Genomic DNA, 20,736 nt, shown 5'->3' with positions numbered 1-20,736 from the left:
AGAGCTCACCCCACATGCAGAGCTTTTAGCTCTGTACACTTTCATTGCTGTTGTTGCTGTTGACTTGTTCAGCTCAAAAGGAAAGTAGAAAAGCATATTCATTTTAAAGTTGGGTCTTTCATTTTAGAGTGTCGTTGATTAATCTCTGGTCCTTTTAGTTTAGAATAGAGTTCAGTCCTTAGAAACCAGGTCAATCTCTAGGAATTAGTCCTTCAGAAGACAAAAGGTAGTACGCATAAGGCTAGTATTAGCTTTGTTTGCAAAGGGAAAATAAATAGGGGGAAGGAAGCAATAGAAGCTCAAACGTAGGTAAGCGTTAAGTAGCCATTAAAACTGCTGTATCACAAAAAATGTATGGCAATGTGAGTAAAAATATAGTGACATATAAATAAATATAGTGATATAAAAATATAGTGATAAACATAAATCATGTGATTGTATGACATTAAATGGAAGTGAAAAGAGCTTTTAAGACATGGTCACTGAAAGAAAAGCAAATTAAAACACATCCTGCTGTGGCTACTTCAGCCAACAGATAAAATCCAGAAGAAAACACCTAAAATTTTACACACATACAAACTGTTTCAAAGCCGCATAAATCCACAGCTATGGAGATGTTTTAGGACAAAAGCACCGTGCAACATAACTGAAATAGTTTGCATTAATTTATTCATTGGATTTGGCTTGCAGTCCTCTTGAACTCTTGAATAATTAAATAAATGCATGTAATAATGAATAGAAAACAAGGGACTGGGGAGATGGCTCCTCTGGGAGTGTATGCTGTTTAAATATCAATGCCTACGTTCAAAGTCCGACACTCATGTTAGAAATGAAAAGGCACGCCTTTGATCTCAGCACGGCGGGGGCAAGGGCTGGAAGAACCCTGGGACTTGATTGTCACAAGCCTGGCCAAGCTAGTGACTTCTAGATTATGTGAGAGACCCTACCTCAGAAAATAAGGCGGAGAGTAAACGGCAAAGCACCCAACATCAACCTCTGCACACACGTGTGCACACAGGAGCACATGCACATGTAGTAAAAAGATACAGTAGAAATCAACATCATCCTGTGCCACTTAAAACTCCTCAATGGAGAGAGCTCGAAAGATGGCTCAGTAGGCAAAGTACTTGATAGGCAAACTTGAGCTGCATCCCTGGAAACCACCATAAAAGGAGAGAAGAGAACCAAATCCTGAAAGCTGTCTTTTACACACACACACACACACACACACACACACACACACATACTCACACATAAAATATTCTACAAGTACTTTCTAAAACTACCAGATTGTAATGAAAAATAATCTCTGTGGGTTTTGAAAGGCTAATTTGGTACAGGAGAGATGAAATAAGAGGGTTTAGCAGTATTGAGAACTGTAATATCATACATTACATTGGATGAGACTCAACTGATCAGTGATTACATTGATAACGTAGAAGTCTTGACTGCGTATGACATTGTCTACAATGGGTAGAAATTTAGAAGATGAAAGGACAGCAACTTCAATGCCTAAATTAAATGAAAATGCATTCCACGGTGTCAATTGCTACCCCTTTGTCCATGTAATTTACCACTGAGAGATAACAGGGCCAGTGTGACTCTTTTATACTGTTCACTAAGTCAATGCAACTGAAAGTCCCCATCTGCAAACAACTGTTTCTAACTGACAGCAACATAAACAGTTGCAGCCAGACCATCCATCAACTCACAACGTCCTCAGAGAAACCTTGCTATTATAGAAGGAAGAAAAGGTCAGCCCAACTTTCCATCTAAAGCCAGCGACAGAGCTGTTAGCTGCTTTACTGACTGACACCGAGTTCTTTATGCTTTTGCAAAGGCGACAAAGGTCAGCGGTGTTCAGGCTAAGCTGGTGTAGCACTTCATCATGTCAGCACAGTGTACACTGTGCATATTTTCTTCTCAAGATGAGCAGTGCTGTTCTGATACTCCAGCCTGAAAGCTGGCCTCCAAGTGCCTCCATGATTTGCCTCTGCCTGTCTGTGAAACTTCCCTCCCCTCATGCCTCAAGTTCGAACCACCCTCATCAGGGTAGGTTCTCCTTGAAGTAAGATGGCAGTTAACACTGAGACCCTCATCCAGTCAACCTGCAGGGGATCAGAGGTTGTGCTGTTCCCCGGCCCTGAATAGGGGATACATATCACACTGATCCCCATAAGACTCGGTGACCTTGGGAAAGAAGGGATGGAAAGATTGTCAGCTCCACGGGTGGTAGGTGACATCAAGATAAGACTGTTTTTCAGGCAGCTAGATATTTGAACTCATGCCTTGCAGTAAGCTCACTGCCACAGACTCCCTTTCCTACACACACACACACACACACACACACACACATCATGACAAACAACCCTGCTACATGTGTGGAGCAACAGGGCCGAGAAGTCTAAAAACATGGGCCAACACCAAGGTCTTCTTGTTCTAAGCTGTTCATATCAGGTGTGGGGTACAGTGATGGAAAGCCAGCATATATGTATACAACTGTGTTGATCAAGGGGCAGACCATGATTTTGTACATGTGTTTTCATGTAATTCTCACATACCCACTTCACAGGCTCAGATTTTCTTATTTAAACATAACTTAAATAGCAGAATGCATAAGATGGGAAACTGCCTATAATTGTTTTCTTTTATTTCAGTTTTTTTTCATCATATCTATCACACACATAAATGCTATATATATGAGTATGTACATATATGTGTACATATACTACCTAAGAGTATACCTATACATGTGTGTGCACATGTATGCATGTATGTATGTATGTATGTATGTATGTTCAAATGTGTATGTGCATACATGTGTGTGCAGTATATGTGCATATATATATGTATGTGTGCATGTATCTGTGCACCTGTGTCATCACACAAAAGTGGAAACTCAAGAACACCTTACAAAAATAGTTCCTTCTCTCCTTCCATCATGTGGGTTCTGGGGATCAAACACAAAAGCATGTACTTTTAACAGCTGAGCCATCCCAATGGTCCTTCAAGGTACTTTTCTTTATAGTCAAAGGGAATAGAACTGTCATTTTGCTTTCAGTCAAAGATCTGAACACTTCACAAGTTCAGTTACAAGAAGAGATGTAGCCATCCCAGTAGGGATAAGCACCATTCCTGCACATTATCTCTTCAGAAAATAAGTGTGTGTATATACATACATATATATATATATATACATAAACATACACATATACATATATATTCTATGATATACAAAAACTACATTTATACTTCCTAGGGGCTCATTCACTCCAAAATTTTAATTTAGTGATGATAATTGACAAGCGCTCTTTCCAAGTGAATATGCTGACAGGTTTTAACTGTAAAGAGGCTTACCTTCTTCAATGGGCTCATACTTATGGATGATCTCCTCTGAACAGAGCAGATCTGCCTCCATTTCATACTGCTCTTGGGTTAGAAACTTCATCAGGCTGTTCTCAGAAAGAATTTTCCTATTTTCAGTATACGTGTTGAAAATCTCAATAATTTCCTCTCTATGCACAATACACCGATAAATGGATCTAAACTCTTCGATGGTGATTCGTCCTCGATTCAGTCTGTCATTTTCCTACTAAAAAAAAAAGAAAAAAAAAGAAAAGATTGGTGGGATCGCAGTGGAAGAATAGAAAATACAAAGGAAGTGTCACAACATCTGTATGCAAGATGGTGGTCCATACAGGTGAAAACCCATCCTGCATCCTTCCAGAAGATAAAATGCATCAACCTGTGAAGCTGATACCAAAGTCAGGAAAGGCTACTCAGAGATCAAGGTTAAAGGTCATGACAGAGAGGACGTAGGGAGGGCTGTGGCGGAAGACAATGTAAACTGCTTTTCAGCTATGTATTTTCTCTGTGTGCTCCATCTCACATCAGGTCCTTCCTTAGAGCGGGCCACAATTCATAGCCTGGACTTCATGATTCATAGCCTTGGTTATAAATGTCACACCTTCAAGATCATGGTAGACTGTGGGGGCTGCGGTCATTAAGAAGTACCTTGAAAAGAAATTGCAGCAATTATTATTGAGTTTTAGACAGAAACAAACCAGATGGGTTCTACCAAGAAAGAGTGGGCTCATCTGGCAGTTATAAGAAATTTATATTTAAACCCCGTGAGATAAATGATAAGGACACGGGCTGGGATCAGGTTTAAAACAAACAAACAAACAAAAAACCACTGAGATCCCCCTGCCCAACCCCCCAAAAAACATAGCCAAAGTAGAGTGCAGAAACATAGAGCTGGGACTATGGCTCAGCTTGTGGGTGTTTGCCCAGTACACATGAAGCTCTGACTCCAATCCTCACTACCACATAAATTTATCATAATAGTACATGTCCATAATTGCGGTATATGCCTACGAGACCATGAGGGTCAGAAGGCAATTCAAGGTCATCCTTAGCTACGCAACAGGTTCGAGGGCAGAGACTGGCTACATGTGACTGTGACGCTGCCTCAAAAGACTAATCAGTTAGAATTTCAAAAAATATAATTTGAGAAGTTAACATGGTGTGATGTGAAATGAAACATGTTATTAAAGATGAGACGACGTGGAAAACCGAAGAAAATGGAGTTCAAATAGGAAATGGTAAACACACACTAAAAGCAGTTATCAGAGAAATTACAAAAAAATTCAGAATGGCTTGAGGTTGCAAGGTTTATCATCACTGTTTATAATCACAGTAGCAGAATTATCGTATTGTAAATGAACAAACAAACAAACAAACAAACAAAAAAACCACCGGGAAACCGAAAGTTTAACTGAGGACTTAAGAGTTTCAAAAAGAATGTTCTTAGAAAGTATACTGACTCTTTCAACCCACTGCAAACACCTTGAATACAAAGACCCCTGCTCTGGTTGGAGGGCCATCCTGGTGAGGTAAAACCCGAATGACTTTGTCTTTCAAACTCCAATGTGGTGGTGTTAGTGTGGATGCACAAATTAAACTCACTGAGTTTCTGTTTACCTGAAAAAAGAGGAATAGATATTCCCACCCGTGCTGTCAGGCTGCTGTGAGGGTGGAAAACACACACCAAATTGTAGAGATAGATCTCTGTCTCCTCCCTGACGTCCTCCAGTCAGACTGTGTCTCAGCTTTTGAAGTTTTATCTATGAAGTGTGCAACATTGCAGAACCCCAGGGGTATGACCGGAGACTGGAAATCACCCTTTCCTTTCACCGGGAAGACTTTATGGCTTGTGGGGAGAGGGGGTGGTAGCAAAGATGTCTCCATGGAAGAGTACAAGAAGCAATCTGAGCTGGGAATGAGAAGGGAAGGGCATCCAGTCAGCCCAGAGTGGCCCTTGGAAATGCAGTGCCCAGCCCAGCCCAGCCAATGGACAAGGAGATGGGACAAGTTCTGTAGCAAAGCCATGCTCTGTGTTTTTCGACTCATATCCTGAGTCTCAAAGGTACTGGAAATCCCACGGAACCTTAAAATGAAATAAGCTCAAGAGTAAACATTTGTTTGTCACTTAGTAAACTAAGATGGTTCCAATTGTCGGTTTGGAATTCTGGGATTTGAGGTTCCTAACAGTGAATATTGTGGAGTTAAAATAATTTTGTTGTCGATTCGGCCCACTCAACTCTTCATTAAAAATCTTAATTAAGAATCAGTAAAATTCAAAGTGGGCCTGTACTCAGAAAAAAAAAATTTTACACATGGTTATTTAAATCAAAACTTCTACCTGTTCTCTCTAGATATTACCCACCGAGTAACACTAGTTTTATTATGTTCAATCAAGACACAAACTTCGAATGTCCTCTGCTGACTTTGTTTTTTTTTTAAGTGTATTTTTTTTCCTGATAAATCAAATTTGCGATTTGGTATGTTAAAAAGTTGGAACAGAGACCAAACAAAATCTTACTAATCCAGAGCTGTTTCAGCTAATCCATACCAAAAGGACAATTGTGGCTCTCAAATCCAAGTACTGGAAGTAAAAGCTACAAAAGATAATTAGGGTCGAAAGCTGAACAAGGGGGGCTGGCAAAGGGAAAAGGAGAAGAGAGCAGGAAGAAGAAGGAAAATGAGGAAGAAGATTCAGGCTTGAGGCTGAGAACTAGAACACCTTTCAGTATTACCGTATTAGTATGTCCCCTGGAAAGAGTCCCCAGGATAACCTGATCACCCCTCTCTTCAATTATCTGGATTCCCCTTGTCTTCGTGACACCCTACATATGCTGTGCATACATTGTCATAGGACCCCCAAGATGTCAGTGGCAGTACCTCACAGAGTAGCTGCTCTGAATTAGTTTACACAGCGTGGGGACTCTGCTGTCCCCTGCGATAGAAGCTGAACTCTTGGTGTGCGATGTCATTCGTTGACTCCTTTATCTGCTAGAGTCTGCTAATCTGTATGTTCTGTGGATGGTTTTTAAGTGATAAGTATATTTAGTTACTAATATGACCCAACCAGCCCCCCAATAATCAAGGCAGAATCCTGTGGATTTTTCAAAATCAGCTTTAGCACAATTACTGGGCGAATTACCACTAATCTATTTTCTCTATTCACTAGACTGTTAGTTCCCAGCTGTGCTCCTCCAAGTACTTGCTGTTAGAGTCTCACTGGGTTGTTTCTGTTTTATCAGCTTGTCCTCAGGGCATTTCACTCAGCCATGTGCTCCTGGTCCATCTCATCTAATGGAGACTTCCAGTTCTCACCGGCTTCTTTCTCCTCCTCCCTCCTTCTCCTCTATCTCCCTTTTTCTTTTCTTCTTGTGGTCCCTACCTGTGATCCCAGCTCAATAAGTGAACCCTCCCTACCTTTATTCTCCTGAGTAACTGGCTGTAGCCACTTTTATTTAACCAGTGGCTTTAAACTAGGGGTCAAGGTTGTGGGTTTTGAGTAGAAGTGCCTCTACAAAAGCTGTATATACAACAAAAGCTGGTATACGTGAAAATCTGCTCATGGAGGCAACCCAGATCTTGGAGTCTAGCATTAAGCATTTGTATACACAGTACCAGACGAACCCCTAACAATGTTCCAGATCTGTTACCCAGGTTGTGTTAAACATCCAACTCGGTCAATGAGTTTATTTCTTATATTCTTGTTATTTTAAAGAATACTTCACTGAGGGTATTCAAAATCATTCATGTAAAAGTTTTAGATTTATCAATAGTTCCCATAAATTTAAAAAATGTATATTTTAGTACATTTATTTGTGGGTGTATGTCTAAGCATGCACATACCATTGCACACATGTGGAAATCAAAATATAACCCTTAACAGTGGGTTCTCTTTCTCCACGTTGCGGGTCCTGTAGATTAAACTCAGATGACCAGTCTTGGTCCCAAGGTCTCTTACCCTGTGGTTCATCTCACAACCATCTAACAGCAGACAGACCCATAGCAAGGAGAGAAAAATAAAATCCCAAGTAGCTAACTGGTGGATTGGGTGTCTCACATATAACGTTCTCTGAGTGGATGTAACTCTTGTCCCTGTGGGTCATCAGCAAGTAAAGGGATAAAAAGGACTCTTCTGTTGTCTTCTAGGGAATGTAAGAGGACAGAATATTTGTGAAGGATCAACAAGGTCAGAAGCCATAAGCAGATCAACTAGGCACCGTGGAAGTGGTTGAATGGGTCAAGGTTGTGGGTTTTGAGTAGAAGTGCCTCTACCCTGGTTCTAACTTCCAGTCAATCCCATACTGTCGCCAGTTTATTCATCAAAAAATATCTGGTATTTTTCTAGTCAGAATCATTAATGCTTGTCCATTGCCTACAAAAAAGAACTTAAATTATAAGATCTATCCTTTAAGATTTCCACTATAAAGCCAGGTGTGTTGACTCATGCCTATAATTTTCGCATTTGGGAGGTAGAGACGGGCAGATCAAGGGTTCACGTTCATCCTCAGTTGCACAAGGAGTCTGAGGATTGCCTGGGCCACGTGAAACTGTTGAAAATTAGGAGCAGAGAAGGGAAAAGGCAAAGAAGACTTAAAAAGCAGGAGGGGAGGGAAGAGGAGAGGAGGAGAGGAAAGGACAGAAACACAGGAGGATAGACAAAGGCAAGGAAAGGAGAGGAAGAGAAAAGAAAAGAAAAAAGATGAGAAAGATACACTTGCCTCCATATGGCCCCGGTCCTTCTCTGGCCATGTCTGATGTCTTTCTATTCACCAAGCTCTCCTGCTGTGCAGTGAGCACAGGGCTTCTCCTTCTTTGGTCTTTAGAGAATTTCACCTCCATATCTTCCAGAGTCTTTCAGGTTTCCTGGGCCATTCATCCCAGCCTACTCAAGAGTGAGTTCTGTATTCCTTTCTCTCCAGAGAAAACGCCCTCCTCCTTCCCCACAGTGAATACTTTCTAAGAGAGCTATTGATTTATCAAGGGATGCTAATTGCCTAGAGACCATGAAGTCTATGAAGACCTAAGTCCTATAGTAACAAATTCTTAAAATTCAAAAGGATATAATTTCATACTTGACAAGCAGAGGTATGATCGAAGACTAGCTATGGGTATTGAAGTCACATGCAATATTGCTTATAAAATATTATAATGCTATAAATTAAAGACCATTAAAAATCAAAGCAATAAATCATTTGTAAAAGTATAATAAAAAAGTTTAATAAATTTTTGCTAAAACCACGACTCAATAATTCATCTTGTAGAAAGAACTTCGGATCATATTGCCAAGATCATAAACTTAAATGTTTTTCTACCCAAATTTGTAATAAAAAGTCACCTTGTAAGACAATAAATTTATGCTATAATCTATGTCAGCTCTTTAGGAAATCAATACATTTTGAGTAATTCCTAACGCAACTTCATTCACTCCTTACAAAGTGCATACTTTGAACATGGACAAGTCGTAAATGTCTTATTCATGACTACAACAATCCTGAGGGATTGATATCCCCATTTCACATACTAAGAAATATGCTTAGGGGATTTATAATTTGCAAAAACAGTAGCTAACCCTAAAATCTCTATACTCTGAGGTACTGCCCGATTTTAGTCACCCAAATCAGCATTGTTTCATTAGATTTACTTCAACGGAAAGTGGACCCACGAGGGAAAAAAATAGCAATTAAAGCTAAATGAGAGAGGTTGCTCTGGACTGGAGATGGTTCAATAAACAATGCACTTGTCACACAAGTCTGAGAACTGGAGTTCAGATGGTTAGCACCCATCCAGGAAGCAGGGAGGGTGAGAGGCTACCTGTAATCCCAACTCTCAGGAAGCAGTGATGGGGGTTCCTCCAGGCAAGCTGGTTAGTCAGCCTAGTAGACTCTGAAGTCTCAGCATCAGTGGAGGATGCTGCCTTGGGAAATAAACTGCTACATGATCAAGAAGATAGCACTGTCAGTCTCAGACTGCTGCACACATGTGCATACATGCAAACAAGCACTCACGCATACATGCTCACAATACAAAAACTTGACCTGACAACACACATTCCTTAAGTTTTTATTTCATCAGCCTGTTTAATGTCAGTTTGCCTGACACCACAGGGTATCGGAAAGCTGAGAACTGCTTTCATAGGAAGGTTTACCACAGATATAACTACTGTTTCCAAAGTTCTCAGGGTCATGGGGTGATATTTTACGGTTTTTTTAAAACTGTGTTCTAAGCATTTTCTGGCTCTAGTCTTTAAAAATGTTTTCATTTATATATTTACATGGGTGGGTATGTATCATAGCATATACAAAGGCCAGAGAACAACTTTGAAAAGTCAGTTCTCTGCTCCCACCACGAGGGTTCCAGAAAGAAAGTACCATTACCCAGTGAACCATTCCCACTGGCCCTTCAGCCCGTTATCATAGTAACACCAAAACTATTTCACCTAAGAAAATAAACATTAGGCCTGCCCACAGCCGAACAGTAAAATTTCCGTTGGTGACTGGCTTTGATGTGTTGCTAACTGTTGACCATATGGTAAAGTACTTTGAGTGTGGGAGGCGCTTTATTCAACCCGGTTCAGATCATCGGAGCCTGAGAGAAGCTCCAAAGCAATGAGAGGATGTATAGCTGATGTCTACAACTGTTCACATATGATATGCTTTTTTTAAATACATTGTTGTCTCCATGTTGATTGCAAGTAAAGTCTGTTAAATCAGGAAGAACATGACTTTCTCCTTCTTAGGAGATGCTATTGGGTAGAAAACCCTAGTTGTAAAAAGACTTGCAAAGGGGAATAAAACCTCTTGTATTCAGATATGAATTTAAACAGGGGAAGATTTCTCATCTCCAAAAATATTATTTGGAGGCTCAGTATCCCTAAGGATCTAGATTGGCCAATCTAGTTTTTTTTTTTTTTTTTTTTGGTCCAATTCTCTAAAAGAAATCTGTCACCTCTTTAGAACAAAGTTCAAATGAAATCTTTGTCTTCTTTACTCATTACCACGCCCTCTGATACAGTGAGAGAGTCCAGCCAAAATCCTCCGTGCTAACTCTTTAAACAAAGAAATCTCAGTAGAGTTTCTCCCTCAGAATACTTGAAATACAAGTTGCTCATTCTTTTTTTTTTTTTTTTTTTTTTTTTCATATAGAAAAGCAATGTATTCCATTATAAGCATTTACGAAGTTTAGTCATGGAGAGTGACAGGCCCTAATGTTTTGGGGCATGTACTTGGACCTGTTGGTTTCTCCTTCATGATTGATCTTGATTTCTGTTTCAATCTTCCCCCTGACAAAGCCAGAACCTCCAACATTTCCAAAGGCATCAAAATGAGCATCATCGTTAGGGAGTTGGACACTGACTATTACCAGGTGGTTTTGTTCCTCCAGTGCGTGTTCCCAGGACAAGCGGATGAATGCTGAAATCTTTGCCTTTGGGCCTGGTCCCATCTGGAAGCCACTGGGCAGTTAAGCTGGGCCACTCTAGGGCCTGAGTCATCATCAATGCATAGAGCAAAGAATGTTCTTTTCTTATATTCTGCACTCCTCATCCATCACCTACTCTTTCACCTCATCATCAAAGGATAATTCCTTGGCATCAGATCAGATAAGACAGGAGGGCTTGGCCTATCCTGGGGTCATGTGTGGGAGTGATGGGGAGGCTACAGTGGTTATAAATTCTTTACATTTCATTGCTTAGGCAAAATTGACATACAGGATTTATACACTTTGGCTCAGTGAGATGGCTCAGCAGGTAAAGGAGCTTGCCACCAAGTCTTACCACCTGAGTTCAATCCCCAGGAAGCCATGTGGCAGAAGAAGAAAATTGACCCTCCTCAAGGTTGCTTTCTGACCTCCACACGCACACTGTGGAACATGTATACACATACTCACACACACAAACAAGTATAAGATTTTTTTAAGTTGGCATATTTCACACACACATACATACATGCAACTTAATACATTAGGGGATAACTATAAAAATAATAGAACACGGTGAATATCATATATCCACTCCATTCAAACGTGTTCTTCTTCCCTGTGTGTGTGTCTGAGAGAGAGAGAGAGAGAGAGAGAGAGAGAGAGAGAGAGAGAGAGAGAGAGAGAGAGAGAGAGAACAGCCAAATAAGATCTATTCATCAATTCTGTGGCTATAATGCAGTTTCACATATTGCAGACTATCTCCCATAAGTATTCCTCAAGGACCTTTTCATGCTGTGCACTGAGGCTGTACTTTTTGAGTACACTAGCCTACTACCTCCCATACTGGTCCCTCCTAACCAGTACCCCATCTCTTCTTTGCTCCTGTGAATTTGAGATCATGAAGTATTCTAGCCCTTTGTCTGGCTTCCTACACCTAGTTCCTCTTCTGGGTTTATTCATATTATTATATGTGGGAGAAGCCATTCCCCCCTCCAGGATCAAGAGTACCCCACATCATAGATATGGCATGTTTCCTTTACCCATCGCTAGACTGATGGACACCACAGCTGGTTCCGTGTCTAAGAATGTACTGTTGTGAGTATGGGAATACAGGGCAAACTGTTTACAGACTTCTCAGGAAAGCAGCAGTTTTGGGGGTCACCTTCATGATATTTTATACAATGGCTGCAATGATTTCCATGCCTATGGATAGTACACAGGATTCGCTTTTCTCCAGATCCTTACAAATATTTGCTATAATACACGCGTATAAACAAGTCATCCCACCAGCTGTTACAGGTCTCCTGTGTGTGGCTCTGCACTGCCCTAATGGCTATTTTAGTTTTCAGTTACCTGTTGACTATTTGTATATTTCCAAATACGTACACACAGTCCTTGTTTATCTTTGAACATTATTATTCATTTTCCTCTGCTGCATTTTGTAACTTCTTTGCGTGTCTTGGAATACTAACCCCTTAGCAGATTGGTAGTACATAACTATTTCTTCTCACTCTGTAGGTTGCATGCCACATACTTAAAGGAGATGAAATAGGTCAGAAGAAGGCACTGGGTTCACTGGAACTAGAGTTATAGGCAGTTGTGAGGCACCATGTGCATGCTGGGAACTACATACAGGTACTCTACAAGAGCAGTCAGTGCTCTTAACCAATGAGCCATCTCTCCAGCCCCATGTGCATTTTCTAAAGTACCGAAGTGTCTACTTACACTGTAGTAAACCCTTCATAGAGTGGAACAGGCAAGGAGAGGGTGTCATCTCACCTTAAAAACATGTTTCACATGAGCAAAGTGGCATGGGAAATCAAGTTTCTCAAGCAGTTTGTGAGTAATTCCAACGTTGATTTTTCCACCTCTAAATTCATCCTGAATCTTTGACATAAACCACGTATGAAGCACAGAAAGTTAAGGAAATTCTCTAAGTCACTTACTGAGGAATTTAAAATTCTTAAAGAAATAGTTTGTCTTCAGCTTTAGTGAACCATCTATCCTATGCTCAGACAGTTGTAAATAAACACTCTTTACAATAAAATCATTGTCTTTTCAACTATAGGAAAGGTGTGAAAGATATAAGATGGGATAACCCAGTTAAAATGCAGGATAGTATTTTTTTTTAATGAAGAAATAGTTAGCACTTGGGAAATTTTTGATCCCATTATTACACATGATTTGTCTGAAAGCCTGATCCTGAGAGGGACCTGGACTCCAAGATTCTCTCACCCACCTGGACTTTCTCATAAAGATGGGAAAATCAGCATTTGACCTTACAGAAATCAGAGTATTGGATACATTCATAAAACATTATTAAAAAGGCTACAGTATGTTCAATAGCAACTATGATTGGTTTAATTACTATTCAAGTCAAGTGTCCTACAGGTAAAAGTTGCTCCAATTTCTGCTCAATCCTAGGTTGTTAAACTATTGAGTAATACTTAACCTTACTGACTATGGCTCAATATGATCATAACAAGAATAGTAAAATACAGGAAACTAAGAAAACCCAGAAAGCTCAGAACTGTGGGACTAAGCAGAAAGTTCATACTTAAATGACAGACACTTGAGTTCATGACTCCATGAAAGATCAAGAGTCACTTGAATGGGAGGAATCAAGCAAGAGAAGAAACAGGCAGAGGGACCTTCTGTATGGATATTTTGCTTCTGCGAGCTCAAGATGCCGGCTTTCCATGATTTCATGATCTGGGCCGCTTGTCCTCCCATAGAGGGCTCTTCGTCTAAGGTGTCACTTAATCTTAGAGGTAATTCTTCCTTCTTATGATAGTCATCAGCTTTTCTCACCGCTGCCGCTTTTCTGGGGAAAAGGCAGAGAACACATAGCCTCTTGTCTTTACTCGTGCAAATTAGCATATGCTCAAAGACTACACACTAGTAACTCAGAGAGAGGGCATGGGGGACATGAAAGATGTGTTCCCTGCCTAAGATATTTGACTTCTTATGTTCTGAGAATTTCCATTTGTGTGTGTGTGTGTGTGTTGTGTGTGTGTGTACTCGCATGCGCACGCACTTTTTGTAACATGTGCACTGAGATCAGAAGACAACTTGCAGGAATCACATCATTCCTTCCACCATGTGGGTCCTGGGAAGCAAACTGGTTGTCAAGCTTTGTGGCAGGCACCTTTACAGGCTGAGCCATTTCTCAGCCTTCTTTGGATCTCATTATGTGTTTCCTATTTTGTTTCTAACCCTCAAACCTTCCATCACAATGTTTTACCCCGAGGGTGGGGCAGCCATTCTAAGGATCAGAGTGGAAATCAGTACTATACATGAAGAGACCACAGGCTAGCCAACGCTGAGTCTAAACCCCAGGCAGCTTCTCTAGACGGCCAACAATACATAGCAGACAGAGAGAAAATATACCTCTTTCGAAGACTTGTCCAGAAGCTAAGTTCTTAAAACTTTCACAGTTGGTGTAGCTCTTTGGCTGAAACCCACACTGTCAAGGGACTATCACTTTCTTCTTTGGTTTTAAGCACTCATTGTGACGTCATTAGAAGTTCCATGCTTCTCTGTGACTTCACCAGGATATGCAGGGCTTGGCTGCCTGCCCTTCTTCATGGTCCAACATACTGCTCTAAAGTTTGAATGAATGATTAACACCTTGAATGGGCAAGGTATCCCATGGACCCTTTTCTCACCCTGTGAGCGACCTTTATTTCAGAAGCTTTGCTTCTGCTGCAACTAGACATGTCACTCAGCGTCTTGAGTAGGAAAGAGAAGGAAAAGGTCATCCACAGACTCTTAGTCCAGGCTCCTCCTGGGGAATTTGTGAATGCCTTTGACGACCTCTGTCTGCTTATCCGAGATGAGAAGCTCATGTACCACCAGGGTGAGTGCGCAGGCCATCAGCACTGCCAAAAATACTGTGTCCCACTCTGCATCGACGGCAATCCAGTCCTCTTGTCTCACCACAATGTGATGGGTGACTTCCGGTTCTTTGACTACCAGAGCAAACTTTCTTTCAGGTTTGACCTCCTTCAGAATCAGCTGAGAGACATCCAAAGCCACGGGATCATTCGGAATGAGACCGAGTACCTGAGATCGGTTGTTATGTGTGCCTTAAAACTCTATGTGAACGATCACTACCCAAATGGAAATTGCAACGTGCTGAGGAAGACGGTCAAAAGCAAAGAATTCTTGATCGCTTGCATTGAAGACCACAGCTATGACAACGGAGAGTGCTGGAACGGCCTTTGGAAGTCTAAGTGGATCTTTCAGGTAAACCCGTTTCTAACCCAAGTGACAGGGAGAATTTTTGTACAAGCTCACTTCTTCAGATATGTCAACCTGCATATCAAGGTGTCCAAGGACCTAAAGGAGAGCCTGGAGGTGGTCAACCAGGCCCAGTTGGCTCTCAGTTTCGCAAGGCTTGTGGAAGAGCAAGAGAATAAGTTTCAGGCTGCCGTCATAGAAGAGCTACAGGAGTTGTCCAACGAAGCCCTGCGGAAGATATTACGGAGGGATCTCCCAGTGACACGCACTTTGATTGACTGGCAACGGATCCTCTCTGACCTGAATCTGGTGATGTACCCCAAGTTAGGATACGTTATTTACTCCAGAAGTGTGTTGTGCAACTGGATAATATAAAACGTTGCTGCTCCTGGTTATCGTGTCAAGCTAAAGTGTTTTCTAGGGAGTAAGTGGAGATAGTTGAGAAGCTCATGGACTAGTTACAAGCCCATCTTTAGTCCTTTGCCACTTTGAAGAGGGGGAGGGATAAGGAATCATGTTATACAGTCAATATTCAACACGGCAAAAAGGGTAAATACATTTCATAATGCTCACTGTCACAAACTCAGAGGTTTTTATTAGAGCCTAAAATAATCTGATAGTGGAAAGGTGGCCATGATTGAGTGTCTATTTCTCCTGTGTATGTGTCTGTGTTTCTGTGCCTGTGTGTGTGTGTGTGTGTGTGTGTGTGTGTGTGTGTGTGTGTGTGTGTGCCTGGTTCTATGTCTGTGTCTGTGTTGGTGTGGGGCTGTGTCTATGTGTGTCTTTGTGCACCTGCATGCCTGTCTATGAATTCAGTCTCACTCTGGAACTGAGTAGGTGTGCACCTCGCTCTTCAAGTGTTACTTCATGTAACTCTATTCAATTTGAGACTAGCCAGAATTGAGTGAACCTTAAAAGATGACATTGGGGTTGGATATTCCATGAAACCAGCTAATATCCAATCTCTCAGTCACAGTGCTAGAGAGGTGGCTTAGCAGCTGGTTCTTTCATAAGAGGTAGGTTCAATTATCAGCACCCATATAGTGGCTCACAGCTGCCTGTAACTCCAGTCCCAGAGCTCCATGGGTTACATAGTACACTGCCTAACTATACACTCAGACACATAAAATAAAAATAAAGGAGATTAGTAAAATTGCTTCTGTCTTCCTCCCGCTCCCTGCCCATGCCCCTGCTAAGGAGAGTGTGGAGTTGCTGTGGATTTATGGACTTCTAGAATAGCAGAATCTAGAAACCCTGTTCAGCCGAGCTACTGTAAAGTCATTCCTATAAACCTGTCTAATGCTTGCTTCATTGCAAGCCTCAAACTAAATGTTTCACAAACAATATTTCCTCACCTGCCTGGTTCTAATCTTATCCCCATTTTACATTAAAAATGGAAAAGGTTTCAAATTGCTCAAATCATCAAGACATGTAATGTCTTAGTGTGTTCAGAATGCTACAGTAAAATACTGTGACATGTGGGTGTGTGATATGGGTTGTCATGTAAAGTTCCCTGTGACCATGAGCTCAGATAAGGACACACATGGTATGAAAAACAACACCCACAAGTTGCCCTCTGACCTCCATGGGAACCCCTGTCCCTAGTTCCATCCACACAAAATGAAATAAGTAAGATTAAAAAACAGCATTATATTAAATGTGTAGCTGATACTGAAAAATTAGTGCTCACCAATCTGAAGCTGGAAAATCCAAGACCAGATGCAAGCTGAGACCGTGCCTGCTTCCTCGTGGGCAACGTTCCTTTTTGTATAGCACACCTTGGAAGGAAACAAAGTAGTTCCCCAGAATCTCTTTTAGAAGGATGCTAATCTTGCTCATAAAAACTATACACTCATGACCCCGTGGATACCTCTGAGGACACAAGCCTAAGAACATTTCAGACTAGCAGGCACAGTGACTGGCTGGTGTAGATGAGTAAAGACCATTCTCCACGGGTCAGCTCTCTGGGGAGGCTTTTTGAATCATCACGTGGTGATTTGGGGATGAGATAGATATTCCCCTCCAGTGGCAAAAGCCCAGTTTTGAATACTTAGTTTTCAACTGAGGGGAGCTTCTGGAAACTTCTAGGGATTGGGTCTAGTTAGAAGGAGCAAGTCACTGGAGACATGCTTTTAAAAGCCAAAACTGCCTTCTAGTTCCTTTTTGCTTGATGTCTATATGAGGTGACAATCCTCTCTCCCACACGCACCCACCCATCATGATGTCTGTAGTGCACAGGAGAGGTGGGCTCTGCTGAACAGTTCTGTGGGCAAGCAGAGATGGCCCAGAAGAGGGACCTGCTGCTTCCCAGGGCACATCCCGGATGCGATCACTCACTGCTCTTCCGGTGAGTTCCGCTTGAAATGGAGAACGAGATTACGGGGAAGGAGTCAGTAGGCTCCGTCTTCCCATCCTGGTTGATCGAAAAAGAAAAGCGCTTCAGATCTTGAGTCCGTGCACCTGAAAAAACATCCAGTTCTGCCTCTCGCACATTGAGGCAGGCAAGAGCCCATGCAGGAATTTCTAAAATGTTTATCTTCCCCAGCTACTGGTGGTTTATTGTTTATTATTTACATCTTCGTGCATATGGTGTTTACATGTTTGTGCTTGGGGGAGTGGGGGACGGTATACACATGCATGTGGAAGATGCATGTCCGTGTTGAGCATCTTCTTCAATCTAATTTTCTGAGAGTGCCTCATTGTAGCCTTAGCCCCAGAACATGGCTAGACTGGCTGGCCAGTGAGTTCCCATAATCCTCCTGTCTCCACACAGCACTTAAAGATGGATATCCATGCCAGCTTCTTTTCCTCAGGTGCTGGGGATTTGAACTCTTATACAAATGCTTGCACAGCAAGGACTCTACCTGCTCAGCATCTCCTCACCCATGGCTTGTTAGATTTGAGAATTCTCTGGATATGTCTTCAAAAATACACAATTTGAAGCCCATCCAGAAATATTCTCTCCCTCCCTCCCTCCCTCCCTCCCTCCCTCCCTCCCTCCCTCCCTCTCTCTCTCTCTCTCTCTCTCTCTCTCTCTCTCTCTCTCTCTCTCCCTCTCTCTCTCCCTCTCCCCCCCTCTCTCTCTTCTCTCTTGTTAAGGTATTAAACCTAAGACCACTTGCTCTCTATTACTGAGCTACAGTCCCCCACCTAAGATACAAACATTTTAAAACAAATATCAAAGGTATCTCTGATACAAAGTCTATCAGTCAGAACCACATTTTAGGAAATACTGCTACAACTTAAAACAGCATGCCGAATTTCTGCTTACTTAAAATCACTTCCCAGAAAACCTATTTCCCAATAAATGCCATCTCTACTACTCAACTGCATGTGGACCAACGCCAGGATTTCATCTGTTATGTTGAAAGGGGGTGGGGAGGGTAGTTCTCAAATAAAGTAGGAAACAAAGCTGTTCACCTGAACTGAAATGAAACTATCAGATGACCCCTTTAATAAAAACATGAAGTAGTTTGTGGTTACAGGTCCTGTTTATAGGATTACTTTTCCTGCTACTAGAAGAAAACACCCAGACAAAAGCAAATTACAGACAGGGAGGATTTATTGTGTCTAATAGTCTGAGCGTGTGATCCACCGTGGCAGAGGACTGTTCCTGGGAGGCACTAGGTCCTTTTGCTTCCACGGTTAGAAAGTACAGGGTAGTGGGGCCCCTTGCTTAGCCTATCACCCCTTTGCATGCCATCCGAATCCACTACCAAGGATTGGGTCATTCAGTGTGGGTCTTCACATGTCTATTAACTCTGTCCTGCAAGTCCCTCACAGACGTTCCCCGAGGTCATTCATATCTAGATAGCTGCTCCCTGGTAAACCCAGAGGCTTCCTTTCTGGTGAAGTTGGTGATCAGTACAAACCACTGCACACTCATTTGGCCTGGACAATAATACTGCTACCTGCATTTGCGATCCCAGTATTCACAGGTTCAGACAGGAGGATCACACATTCAAGTCGAGCCTGCCCTAAATGAAGCCATGTCTCTAATAACTGAAACAAAAGAAAATTAAATACAAAAACGTTGATATTTCTAGATATCTGTCACCTAAACAAATTGTGAAAAGGTCTTAAAATGTTGATCTATATTTCTCCATCTATTGTGGAGTTTAAAATATTATGGATATATAAAATAAAAATTTATATTTCATACTCTGTTACATAATGCATGCATCATAAACATTGCCCCATATCATTCAAAATTTCTTGAGCATATAAATTTAATTATTAACGTGTTATTCCTACTATAAATGTACCGTAACAAGACAGCCATTGTTTCTTCATATATAATTTAAGTTTTTAGAATTTCTCCTGCTATAAGTTATCCTACGAGTGTATATTTTCCATATTTTGTGTTATTTTCCCTCAAGACAAATTACTCAAAGTCTCACATTAACAAGACACAAAGGCATCAACACTTAGGCTGCATATGTACAAATACTCTGCAGACACATTCTTAGCAAACCTAAAATCTCTCGGTAACACTGAGAAAGTGCCTAGCTGGGTGTAATGGAGCACACCTATAATACAGCTCTTGGGAGTTGGAAGCAGGAGGATCAGGTTTTCAAGGTCATCCTCGGCTGTAAGTGAAATTGAGGCCAGCCTGGGCTACATGATTGCTATCTCACAAAACCACAAAGAAAGGAAGAAAAGAAAGAGGTAGGTGGGAAGGGAGGGTAGGAGGGAAGGAGGAAGGGAGGGAGAGAGGGAAGGAGAGGAGGAGGAAGGGAGGGTCTAAGCAAACAGAGGTTTTCATAATCAATATTGAGTATTTAAAACAACCTGGTATAAAACCTTTAAAATGTACATAGCTTATGCCACCTCAACACCAAGTGCATTTCCTCACGGAAATTTTCTATATAAGGTATCTGGCATGGCCAGGAAGCTACAGCTTTTGTCCTCTCTCTCTCCTACTCTCACTCCCACCCCCTCTCCCAACCCCATCTCTCTCTCCTTGTCAGTGACTCCAGGTAAAGTCTATAGGTCCTCCTATCTTCGCCTTTCCTAAGGAATCGTCAGTTTTTGGATTTCTACCTGTAAGTGCTTTTTTAATTTCTTCTCTTTGCCAACTTATTAATAAAGCTTGTGAATTCCCACTTAATGAGTTTTCTAATTCGCCTACTTTAATTTCTTGTTCTGCGAAGCTCTTCTCAATTAGCTTTCATAAACCTTTGCTGATTACCTGCTGATTTACCCACAATCTTGATTAAACACCTCTTTGTAACATTTACTGACTAGGGACGACATTTTAAATCCTCTTATCCTTCCCAGTCTGAGATCTGAGTGACTTTATCACTCCATCAACCATGCTGGCTTTGCTGGACTTTGAGCATCTTTCCGAAGAAGCCAGGCCTGATCACCCTTCCAAACATACTTTTTACATGCCTAGGTTCTTGCAAAATGCATTTCTAATTAAGCACACAACCTGACAGTCTTAATCTAGGTGTATATATTTTTCTGTTTGTCTTAAGAAGAATCACCAGCAATGGAGCCAAGATCTATGGCACTGTGTGTCAGAACATCTGCATTCCAGTCTTTATTCTAAATATCACTAGTTTTGCATGATTTCACCAATTTCCAGTTTTTCCATCCCCTGCAACACTGGAATGAGACACTTCTCCAAGCTGTGAGCCTGGAGCATCTAGGTGATGTTGGGTGAGCAGTAAATGGTTGATAAATAAAAATCTAAAATGGAGGCAATCTGCC

The 20,736-nt window shown here is 41.4% G+C and overlaps 2 protein-coding genes across 2 annotated transcripts in view; one reads left to right on the top strand and one right to left on the bottom strand.

Moving 5' to 3' along the window:
- Positions 1–12,696, bottom strand: part of PLCZ1 (phospholipase C zeta 1) — a gene marked incomplete at both ends in the record, with an annotated part of 46,781 nt that extends 34,085 nt beyond the window's left edge. The window contains 2 exons of the mRNA XM_080913718.1: positions 3,358–3,589; positions 12,559–12,696. Coding sequence (XP_080769844.1) covers positions 3,358–3,589; positions 12,559–12,696 — 370 coding nt within the window. The remainder of the gene's footprint in view (positions 1–3,357; positions 3,590–12,558) is intronic.
- A 1,800-nt stretch (positions 12,697–14,496) lies between these two features.
- Positions 14,497–15,396, top strand: CAPZA3 (capping actin protein of muscle Z-line subunit alpha 3; the record flags this gene model as incomplete). The annotated part of the gene is made up of 1 exon (XM_080914108.1): positions 14,497–15,396. The coding sequence occupies one exon, from the start codon at positions 14,497–14,499 to the stop codon at positions 15,394–15,396; it is 900 nt and encodes a 299-aa protein (XP_080770234.1).
- Between the last annotated feature and the right edge of the window lie 5,340 nt (positions 15,397–20,736).

The sequence above is a fragment of the Micromys minutus genome (assembly GCF_963924665.1).
Source record: "Micromys minutus genome assembly, chromosome: 3".
Lineage (NCBI taxonomy): Eukaryota > Metazoa > Chordata > Mammalia > Rodentia > Muridae > Micromys > Micromys minutus.
This window is presented reverse-complemented; position numbering and strand designations above follow the sequence as displayed.